Here is a 12,091-nt window from a genome sequence, read left to right on the forward strand (position 1 = left end):
CGATCCTGACTACGGGCGCGGCCTGTAAACAGTCCGTACGCTATCCCCGCGAGTTTTCTCCAAGTGTTCAGATTTCTTCTCACATTACAAAGATGTGCAGGTGTGTAGGTTAATTGGTGTCTGTAAATTGTCCTGGAAAATGTGTAGGATGGGATTAGTGTTTTTTGGGTGATCGCTGGTCGGCAAGTAATTTGTGGGCCGAGGAACCTGTTTCCACTCCGTATCTCTGTCTCCCTAAACTAGGCCATAAAAAGGAGCATAGTCCAGATCTTCCGACCTACCTCATTGTAGGCATAGAGCATGGAATAATACAGCACTGGAAGAGGCTCTTCAGCCCACAATGTCTGTGCCGAAAATGGTGCCAAGACCAACTCTGCTGCACAAGGCCGTATTTCTAAACATAAACACAAACTACAATCTTCATTCCTCGTCCGTGTTATTGTGGCTCATACGCGTTTGTGGCTCATGATTTGTGTTCCATTCAGGTTGTGAAGCTGTGTCGGGCGTGCTTGAAGAAGCAGGAGCCTGTCCTGGCAGACACGAACCTTTACAAGCTGAAGATACTGAGCCTCGTCTCTGAAGTGCTGTCTTATCTGCAGCAATTTGAAGAGGCTGCAGACTGCGCCAAGCAGATGGTGGAGGGATATCAGTAAGTGGCGAGTCGCTCGGTGTCCAAGCTTGGTGAGGCACGGTGGCGCAGTGGTAGAGTTGCTGCCTTACAGTGTCAGAGACCCGGGTTCGATCATGACTACGGGTGCAGTCTGTATGGAGTTTGTACATTTTCCTCGTGACCCGAGTGGGTTTTCCCCGGGTTTGCTCCGGTTTCCTCCCACACTCCAAAGACGTACGGGTTTGCAGGTTAATTGGCTTTGGTAAAATTATAAATTGTCCGCAGTGTGTCGGAAAACAGGTGGAGGGGCAGGTAGTGTAGAGAAAGCAGGGACCCGGCAGAAGGATTTGGACAGGTTGGTAGAGTGGGCAGAGAAGTGGCAGCAAAATGTGGAGTCACGCATTATGGTAGTAAGATTAAAGGCGCAGACTATTTTCTAAATGGGGATAGAATCCAGAAGTTTCCTGTTTATTTTAGACTCTAGACACAGGTTGGAAAAGGCCCTTTGGCCCAACGAGTCCTCACTGATCCACGATTACCCCATACACTCACGCTACCCTGGACAATAGGGCCAATTTACAATTTTACTGAAACCAAATAACGTACAAGGAAATGTAGAATGGTTCATTGTTAGCTGAGGGGAAGGTGACCGATTGGGAAAGGGGGAGATGCAGCGAGACCTGGGTGTCATGGTACACCAGTCATTGAAGGTAGGCATGCAGGTGCAGCAGGCAGTAAAGAAAGCGAATGGTATGTTAGCTTTCATTGCAAAAGGATTTGAGTATAGGAGCAGAGAGGTTCTACTGCAGTTGTACAGGGTCTTGGTGAGACCACACCTGGAGTATTGCGTACAGTTTTGGTCTCCAAATCTGAGGAAGGACATTATTGCCATAGAGGGAGTGCAGAGACGGTTCACCAGACTGATTCCTGGGATGTCAGGACTGTCTTATGAAGAAAGACTGGATAGACTTGGTTTATACTCTCTAGAATTTAGAAGATTGAGAGGGGATCTTATAGAAACTTACAAAATTCTTAAGGGGTTGGACAGGCTAGATGCAGGAAGATTGTTCCCGATGTTAGGGAAGTCCAGGACAAGGGGTCACAGCTTAAGGATAAAGGGGAAATCCTTTAAAACCGAGATGAGAAGAACTTTTTTCACACAGAGAGTGGTGAATTTCTGGAACTCTCTGCCACAGAGGATAGTTGAGGCCAGTTCATTGGCTATATTTAAGAGGGAGTTAGATGTGGCCCTTGTGTCTAAGGGGATCAGGGGGTATGGAGAGAAGGCAGGTACGGGATACTGAGTTGGATGATCAGCCATGATCATATTGAATGGCGGTGCAGGCTTGAAAGGCCGAATGGCCTACTCCTGCACCTAATTTCTATGTTTCTATGTTTCTATGACACATACAATCAGTAAAATTAATCAGGACAGTGAAACTAGTTGTAGAACTGGGGTGGGCGAGGGAGAGAGGGAAAGCAAGGGTTACTTGAAGTTAGAGAAGTCAATGTTCATACCACTGGGGTGCAAGCTGCCCAAGCTAAATTGAGGTGCTGATCCTCCAATTTGTGTTGGGCCTCACTAACAATGGAGGTCCAGGCCAGAAAGATCAGTGTGGGAATGGGAGGGGGAGTTAAAGTGTTTGGCAACTGGGAGATCGTGTAGGACTAGGCAGACTGAGCGGAGGTGTTCAGCAAAACGATCGCCGAGCCCGCGTTTGGTCTCGCCGATATATAGGAGTCCACGCGTGGAGTGTGGCCAGCAGATACAGCAGATGAGGTTGGAGGAGGTACAAGTGGACCTCTGCCTCACCTGAAAAGACTGTCGGGGTCCTTGGACAGAGTGGAGGGAGGAGGTTTGGGGACAGGTGCTGCATCTTCTGCGGCTGCAGGGGGAGGTACCTGGGGAGGGACCTTCCCCTGCAAGTATATATTCTTCGCTCCATAGATGCTGCTGCACCCGCTGAGTTTCTCCAGCAATTTTGTGTACCTTCGACCTTCCAGCATCTAGAAACATAGAAACATAGAAATTAGGTGCAGGAGTAGGCCATTCGGCCCTTCGAGCCTGCACCGCCATTTAATATGATCATGGCTGATCATCCAACTCAGTATCCCGTACCTGCCTTTTCTCCATACCCTCTGATCCCCTTGGCCACAAGGGCCACATCTAACTCCCTCTTAAATATAGCCAATGAACTGGCCTCAACTACCCTCTGTGGCAGAGAGTTCCAGAGATTCACCACTCTCTGTGTGAAAAAAGTTCTCCTCATCTCGGTTTTAAAGGATTTCCCCCTTATCCTTAAGCTGTGACCCCTTGTCCTGGACTTCCCCAACATCGGAAACAATCTTCCTGCATCTAGCCTGTCCAACCCCTTAAGAATTTTGTAAGTTTCTATAAGATCCCCTCTCAATCTCCTAAACTCTAGAGAGTATAAACCAAGTCTATCCAGTCTTTCTTCATAAGACAGTCCTGACATCCCAGGAATCAGTCTGGTGAACCTTCTCTGCACTCCCTCTATGGCAATAATGTCCTTCCTCAGATTTGGAGACCAAAACTGCACGCAATACTCCAGGTGTGGTCTCACCAAGACCCTATACAACTGCAGTAGAACCTCCCTGCTCCTATACTCAAATCCTCTTGCTATGAAAGCCAACATGCCATTCGCTTTCTTTACTGCCTGCTGCACCTGCATGCCTACCTTCAATGACTGGTGTACCATGACACCCAGGTCTCGCTGCATCTCCCCCTTTTCCAATCGGCCACCGTTTAGATAATAATCTGCTTTCCCGTTTTTGCCACCAAAATGGATAACCTCACATTTATCCACATTTAACTGCATCTGCCAAACATTTGCCCACTCACCCAGCCTATCCAAGTCACCTTGCAGTCTCCTAGCATCCTCCTCACACCTAACACTGCCCCCCAGCTTAGTGTCATCCGCAAACTTGGAGATATTGCCTTCAATTCTGCAGTTCCTTCTTGAATACCTGGGGAGGGGGTGGTTTTGGGTGGGAAGGGAAGAGTTAACCACAGAGTTGCGGACGGAACGGTCTCTGCAGAAAGCGGAAAGGGGTGGAGATGGGAGGATGTGGCTCGTGGTGTGATCCCGTTGGAGGTGGTGAAAATGGCAGAGGATTATGTGCTGATGGGGTTTATTGTCACGGGCGACGAGGTATTTGCTATACATGATTACAATCGAGCCATCCACAGTGTATATGTAGACACACGAGAGTGGGAATAACGTGTATAACATTCTAACAAAGTATCCCGATGGTTTATAGGAAACTCTACCACCACAATAATGCCCAGTTGGGAATGGCACTGATGAGGGCTGGCGTGACGCACTGGCACGCTGGGCGTATCGAACCAGGCCATGCCATGATTTGCCAGGCGTACGGGATTATCCTGGTCACACACGGCCCGACCCACCCCATCAGCAAGGATCTTGAGGTTAGTCCCGAGTGCACTGTTTCAACTGGAGGTTAATTGTGCCACGTTTTTGAACCACAAACACGGGCTGTGCTGCGGCGTGGCGGCGCAGCGGTGGAGTTGCTGCATTACAGCGCTTGCAGCAACAGAGACGCGGGTTCGATCCCGACTACGAGTGCTTGTCTGTACGGAGTTTGTACGTTCTTCCCGTGACCTGCGTGGGTTTTCTCCAAGATTATGTTTCCTTCGACACTCCAAAGGCGTACAGGTTTGTAGGATAATTGGCTTGGTGTAAGTGTAAATTGTCCCTCGTTGTCCATTATAACGAGGGGCAATGCGTTATATTGTCCCTCGCATATAACGTAGGTTAGCGTTAATATGCAGGGATCGTTGGTCGGCATGGACCTGGTGGGCCGAAGGGCCTGTGTGCACTCTGTATCTCTAAACTAAGCTAAACTAAACTAAACACATTGCTGGTCGGATGAAGCTGTCCCTAAATTCTGGAACTGATATATTTCTCTCGGAAGGTAAAACACGTGAGCAGGAGTAGATCTCATGCCTCCTAAAGTATTTTTTCTGGCATTCGATAATATTGTAGGTTTACACCTTACCACTGAGTAATCAATGGAAAATGATGCTTTAATCTAAGCAAGATCTTGCACCAGGAGCCTGATCTCTGCATCCAAGGACAAAGGCATCGTAGTATCTGAATCTTGGAGTCCAGCCCATTTTAAACCGAAGTTCCTCGTGCACTAGAGCGTGGGGTGGCACGGTGGCGCAGCGATCGAATTGCTGCCTTACAGAGACCCGGATTCAATCCTGACTACGGGTGCTGTCTGAGAGTCTATACGTTCTCCCCGTGACCACGTGGGTTTTCTCCAGGTGCACCGGTTTCCTCCCACACTATAAAGGGAAATTAAGGGCTATTTGAAGTTAGAGAAGTCAATGTTCATACCGCTGGGGTGTAAGCTACCCAAGCGAAATATGAGATGCTGTTCCTCCAATTTGCACTGGGCCTCACTCTGACAGTGGAGGAGGCCCAGGACAGAAAGATGGAGCATTGACCTTTGAGAATGAACACATGAAGAATGAATGTATTAGGACAATGAAACAGACACTACAGAGCCACTCAGAAAGCAAACGTCATGAATTAGTGATCCACACGGGACACCGTGTTAGTTTGTTGTGCCACCTCTCAGCAAACTTCCCCTCCTGTCAAGAAACCACGGCACATTGTCAGAAGTTGCCAAGAAAGTGAATCAAAGCTCAACTTTCATCAGCCGTGGCTTGAAATGTACTATCGGATGCCCTCGCAATGATTGGCCTTTTCTGACATTAATTTGCTCCTATAAAACACATGCCTCTTCTCGCATTGCCTCACCTGCCCCTCACCCCGTCCCACCCTCACACCGTCCCACCCTCGTCCCCGTCCCACCCTCGTCCCCGTCCCACCCTCGTCCCCGTCCCCGTCCCCCCCCCGTCCCACCCTCACCCCCGTCCCACCCTCACCCCCGTCCCACCCTCACGTCACCCGTCCCCCACCCTCACGCCCCCGTCCCACCCTCACCCCATCCCACCCTCACCCTCACCCCGTCCCCCCCGTCCCACCCTCACACCGTCCCCCGTCCCACCTCACCCCCCCACCACCGTCCCACCCTCACACCGTCCCACCCTCACCACGTCTCTCACCCCCGTCCCACCCCCACCCTCCACCCTCCCCCCCCCACCCTCACCCCCGTCCCACCCTCACCCCCGTCCCACCCCCCCGTCCCACCCCCACCCCCCCGTCCCACCCCACCCCGTCCCACCCTCACCCCCCCCCGTCCCACCTCACCACCCACCCACCACCCCCCGTCCCACCCTCATCCACGTCCTGCACCCTCACCCCCCTGGAAGGACATTCTTGCTATTGAGGGAGTGCAACGTAGGTTCACCTGGTAGGTTCACCCGGTTAATTCCCGGGATGGCGGGACTGTCATATGCTGAGAGAATGGAGCGGCTGGACTTGTACACTCTGGAATTTAGAAGGATGAGATGGGATCTTATTGAAACATATAAGATTATTTAGGGTTTGGACACGCTAGAGGCAGGAAATATGTTCCCGATGTTGGGGGAATCCAGAACCAGGGGCCACACATACACAGTTTAAGAATAAGGGGTCGCCCATTTAGAACGGAGACGAGGAAACACTTTTCCACCCAGAGAGTTGTGAGTCTGTGGAATGCTCTGCCTCAGAGGGCGGTGGAGGCCAGTTCTCTGGATAATTTCAAGAGAGAGCTAGATAGGGCTCTTAAAGATAGCGGAGTCAGGGGATATGGGGAGAAGGCAGGAACAGGGTACTGCTTGTGGATAATCAACCATGATCACATTGAATGGTGATGCTGGCTTGAAGGGCTGAATGACCTGCTCCTGCACCTAATGTCCATTGTCCTCCACAAGGTGGGGGGTCTGGGAGAAACACACTGAAGGAGTCTGACGAGAGAGAGAAGGGGTGAGGGGGAGGAGGAAGGAGTGAAAGAGAGATGGAGTGAGAGAGAGGGCAGGAGAAGGAAAGGGGGAGAGAAAAAAGAGATAAAGAGAGAGTTAGATTTAGCTCTTGAATCAAGGGATTTGTGGAAAAAGCAGGAACGGGGTACTGATTGTGGATGATCAGCCATGATCATATTGAATGGCGGTGCTGGCTCGAAGGACCGAATGACCTACTCCTGCACCTATTTTTCCATGTTTCTACAGGTTTGTAAGTTATTTGAGCCATAGATCCATGAGCCAAAGAGCCACATAGCCATACTCGTAGTCATAGGGATAGAGCACAGAAACAGGCCCTTCGGCCCCACCAGTATATGCTGACCGAGAGGCCCATGATTGTGGTTGTGTCCCTGTACCAGGCTGGCAGTGTTTCCACCAATGCTGCTGCTGACCTCCGCTGTGTCTGATTCCACAGGCCATGCGCTGCCAGACCGAGATGGAGCTGCGGATGTTTAAGGAGAACGAATTCATTTACTATCAGATGAGAGAGGCGGCGCTGAAGAACCAGAAGATGCAAGTGATGGGGGAGCCGGCCGGCAACTACATCAAGGAGCTCTTCCACAGACGGAAATGAGACCCCGCGGCTTCACCCCCCCCCTCCCGCAGGCAACCTGCCGTAACCTGTGGGAAGGGTGGGGCAGCGCAGGGGGAGGGTAGGTCGAAGCAAAGGCCAGGACGGTAACCACTCTAGTGGAGGATGACAATTGTTTTCGGAATCTGTTGGCTAGAAAAGGAGAGTCCTGTGGTAGACTTTTAACCTCTGTTGTTTGCATTGTAGTAACCTAGAGATGTGGAACACTTCCGAAGCCAAAACACAACATGCTGGGAAAACCTCAGCAGGTCAGGCAGCATCTGCGGAAAGAGAAGCAGTGGAAGGTTGAGGTCCGAATCTGAGATCTGAAGCGTCGATTTTTTCTCTCTCTCCCTCCACAGATGCTGCCTGGTCTGCCGAGTTTTTCCAGTGATTTCTGTTTTTGTTTCAGATTTCCAGCATCTGCCGTTTTTTTTTTTCTTTTGATTTTCATTGACCACAGCTTTAAGGTCAGTTTCATTCACGTTAGTGCACAAAGGTGGAAGGCAAGAATGGTTTTCTCCACTGTAGCTCGGTGCACATGATAATAATAAACTGACACTAAGACTAACGTGCACAAATAATGTGCTAATGTGTGCATCAGAGGACAATTTTCTATTTCTCTGCATTAAACAACAGTTTAGAAGGCATAAAAGGACACTAAGTGCTTGAGTAACTCAGCAAGATAGGCAGTATCTCTGGAGAACATGGAATGGTGACATTTCGTTACATCGTGTATCCATAAACTGTAAATGGATCGAATGTAATCATGTATTGTCTCTCTGCTGATTGCACAGCATGCAACAAAAGCTTTTCACTGTACCTCGGTACACACGACAATAAACTGAACTGTAATTGGGTTGAGATTCTTCGAATCATAGAGTCTTACGGTGCGGAAACAGGCCCTTCGGCCCAACTTGCACTTACCGGTCAACATGTCCCATCTACACTAGTCCCTTCTGCCTGCGTTTGGCCCATATCCCACCAAACCTGTCATATATATCCCTGTCTAAACCCTTAAGTCTTGACCCAAAACATCACCTGTCCATATTTAAGAGGGAGTTAGATGTGGCCCTTGTGGCTAAAGGGATCAGCGGGTATGGAGAGAAGGCAGGTACAGGATGCCGAGTTGGATGATCGACCATGATCATATTGAATGGCGGTGCAGGCTCGAAGGGCCGAATGGCCTACTCCTGCACCTATTTTCTATGTTTCTATGTCCATGTTTAATGGGGCTGCTGCCTGACATGCTGAGTTATTCCAGCACTCTGTGTCCTTTTGTGTATTAACCAGCATCTGCAGTTCTTTATTTTTACAGGCATGGCCTGTAATTGTCCTTCACTTGTAGCATTTTACATTTCCCCATAACCTACCTGCCTGTGCGGTCATAAACTCGAGATCGAGAATATTTTTTGGAACAATTAACTATCTTTCAAGAGGCAGCATTTCACATTCTACCAACTTGTTGTGATCAAATTGATCTGTCCGTAGTTTATTTCACTCTGGGAGGACAGTCAGGTGAACATTCACCCAGTGTAATGCTGTAGACTTCAATGACAATGAACACGGGCAGCACAGCTTTAGAGTTGCTGCCTTACAGTGCCAGAGACCCGAGATCCATCCTGACCACAGGTGCTTGTCTGTACAGAGTTTGTACGTTCTCTCCAGGTTCACCGGTTTCCAAAGATGTACAGGTTTGTAGGTTAGTTTGCTTAATATAATTGTACCCTAGTGTGTTTTTTAAGATAGTGTTAGTGTGCGGGGATCGCTGGTCGGTGCGGACTTAGTGGGCCGAAGGGCCTGTTTCCGCGCTGTATCTCCAAACTAAACTAAGCTAATAGCCTAACGCCAAACTCACTCATAGAGTCAGAGCCAGCAAGAACAAAGGCCATTCGACTTATTGTCAGTGCCAGTTATGTGGCAAAGAATTCCACAGATTCACCACCCTCTGACTAAAGACATTTCTCCTTATCTCCTTCATAGAAACATGGAAACATAGAAATTAGGTGCAGGAGTAGGCCATTCGGCCCTTCGAGCCTGCACCGCCATTCAATATGATCATGGCTGATCATCCAACTCAGTATCCCGTACCTGCCTTCTCTCCATACCCTCTGATCCCCTTAGCCACAAGGGCCACATCTAACTCCCTCTTAAATATAGCCAATGAACTGGCCTCGACTACCCTCTGCGGCAGAGAGTTCCAGAGACTCACCACTGTCTGTGTGAAAAAAGTTCTTCTCATCTCGGTTTTAAAGGATTTCCCACTTATCCTTAAGCTGTGACCCCTTATCCTGGACTTCCCCAACATCGGGAGCAATCTTCCTGCATCTAGCCTATCCAACCCCTTAAGAATTTTGTAAGTTTCTATAAGATCCCCTCTCAATCTCCTAAATTCTAGAGAGTATAAACCAAGTCTATCCAGTCTTTCTTCATAAAACAGTCCTGACATCCCAGGAATCAGTCTGGTGAACCTTCTCTGCACTCCCTCTATGGCAAGAATGTCCTTCCTCAGATTTGGAGACCAAAACTGTACGCAATACTCCAGGTGTGGTCTCACCAAGACCCTGTACAACTGCAGTAGAACCTCCCTGCTCCTATACTCAAATCCTTTTGCTATGAAAGCTAACATACCATTCGCTTTCTTCACTGCCTGCTGCACCTGTGTGCCTACTTTCAATGACTGGTGTACCATGACACCCAGGTCTCGCTGCATCTCTCCTTTTCCTAGTCGGCCACCATTTAGATAATAGTCTGCTTTCCTGTTTTTGCCACCAAAATGGATAAAGAACATCCTTAAAGAACATAATTTAATTCTGAGGCTATGACCTCTGGTCCTAGACTATCTCACTAGTGGAAACGCATCCACTCTATCCAAGCTTTTCACTATTCTATATTCAATGAGGTCCCCCCTCATTCTTCTAAACTTCAAAAAGTGCAGGCCCAGTGCCGTCAAACGCTCATCATAGGTTAATCCACTCATTCCTGGGATCATTCTTGTAAACCTCATCTGGACCCTCTCCAGAGCCAGCATGCTCATCTTTTCTTTGATATGGTGCCCAAAATTGCTCACAATATTCCAAATGCAGCCTTATAGAGCCTCAGCATTACATCCCTGTTTTTGTATACACGTCCTCTTGAAATAAATGCTAGCATTGAGTTTGCGTTAGTGTGAGATCTGGATACGGGAGGAAACCCAGGTGGTCACAGGAAGAACGTGCAAAACCCCATCCAGAGGCCACGATCACAGATGTTTATCTGGAGATGCGAGGCAGCACCATGAACGCTAGCGCACACTGCTGCACGCGTTCCATCATGCGTTACGATTCATCCTCAGGCATATCTTTGAACGTAAACATCAGAACAATAGCTCTCACTGCATCCAATAATATTTTGTCAATGCAATTGTTCAGGGTTTGTCTTCTAAATTTTTTATTCTCATTTTAAAGAAATAGGACTTTGAAATATAGTAGTTTAAACAAAGTTTTTCCTTCTTGAAGCTGTAGTCTCCCCACTTCTTGTCAGCAAAGAGACTCCAATGAAAGTAAAGCTACCAAAGAGTAACCTTCAGTAAAACGTGAAATCTTGCAATTGTTTTCTAGGTTTCCTAATCGCAAATAAAGATCTGTTTGTGAACTCTCCTGCTTCCTTGTCTAATTACTGTTGATTGACATATCTGTGATCAGAGGCTGAGAGACTACCTCTTGCGTTTAGAGTCCCCAGCCTAACCTGTGGCACAAAAATCAAAAGTACTGGAAGAACCCAGTGGGTCAGGCAGCGTCTGTGGAGATCGGATCATTCATTCGTCTGAAGAAGGGACCCCCCGACATAAAATGTGTAAGGAAGGAACTGCAGATGTTGGTTCACATCAAAGTTAGACACAAACTGCTGGAGTAACTCAGCGAGTCAGCTAGCATCGCTGGAGAAAAAGAACAAGTTGGAACGTTCTTCGGGTCGGATTTCCCTTTTCTTCAGACTGAAAAACATAGAAATTAGGGAGGGGTAGGCCAATAAACCTGGAAGCCAGCTCGGATTTCTGACATGGCTTTTCAACTCAGTCCCGCACCTCCTTCTTTCCATTTCCCTCCCAAGGGCCACTTCTCTCCCTCCTTAAATTTCCCCTCCCCCCCCCCCATTCAGTCCCCCCCCCCCCCAACCAAAAAAGCATCATCTATTCTTTTTTTCTCCAGAGATGCTGCCTGACCCGCTGAGTTACTCCAGCATTTTGTGTTTATCCTGATGCAAAATGACATCTGTTCATCCCCTCCACATAAGCTGTCTGACCCTGCTGGAGTCCTCCAGCACTTTGTTTTGCAGCATCTGCAGCCTCTTGTGTCTCCATGTAATCTTTGGCTCCTTGTCCTTCCCATCTCTATATTCATCAAATTGCTCGAGCTGATATATAGTGATTTTAATGCCGGTTTCTTTAATCAGACCATATTGCTTTAAATGGTCTATTCTGCTCAATAATTACAACTACCTTTTCCTTCCTCTTGGACAGTCAGCCCCTCGGCCCCCAGTTTGGAAATGTCATGGATTGCGGGGGCCATAGCTTTAAAATGAGCAGAGCAACATTTAAAGGATATGCACTCGTCAAGTTGTTTTAGTTTTCAAAAAAAGTTGGCTCCTGCAGGGATGATGGGGGAGGCAGATATTTATTTTCCCCGTTTATTTTTGTTTAACGATACAGCGTGGAAACACCAAGTCCGCACCGACCCCCACACATTAACACTATCCTACATACACTAGAGACGATCTTACATTTGTGCCAAGTCAATTGACTGACAAACCAGCACATCTCGAGTGTGGGAGGAAACCAAAGATCTCGGAGAAAACCCACGCGGGTCGGGGGGGGGGGAAAAGAGAGGAACATACAAACTTTAAAGACAGCTCCTGAAGTCAGGATCGTACCGGATTTTCTGGAGCTGCAAGGCAGTATCTCTACAGCTTTGCCACT

General features: G+C 48.4%; 1 protein-coding gene across 1 annotated transcript in view; it reads left to right on the forward strand.

Annotated features, from left to right (window-relative positions):
* Positions 1-10,771, forward strand: part of LOC129700638 (histone-lysine N-methyltransferase Smyd1-like) — a 43,462-nt gene extending 32,691 nt beyond the window's left edge. Inside the window, exons 10-12 of the mRNA XM_055641255.1 lie at positions 486-649; positions 3,893-4,061; positions 6,982-10,771. Of these exons, the coding sequence (XP_055497230.1) occupies positions 486-649; positions 3,893-4,061; positions 6,982-7,140 (492 nt within the window). The 3' untranslated portion in view covers positions 7,141-10,771. The remainder of the gene's footprint in view (positions 1-485; positions 650-3,892; positions 4,062-6,981) is intronic.
* Positions 10,772-12,091: the final 1,320 nt, after the last annotated feature.

The sequence above is a fragment of the Leucoraja erinacea genome, chromosome 1 (genome assembly GCF_028641065.1).
Source record: "Leucoraja erinacea ecotype New England chromosome 1, Leri_hhj_1, whole genome shotgun sequence".
NCBI classification, from domain to species: Eukaryota; Metazoa; Chordata; class Chondrichthyes; order Rajiformes; family Rajidae; genus Leucoraja; species Leucoraja erinaceus.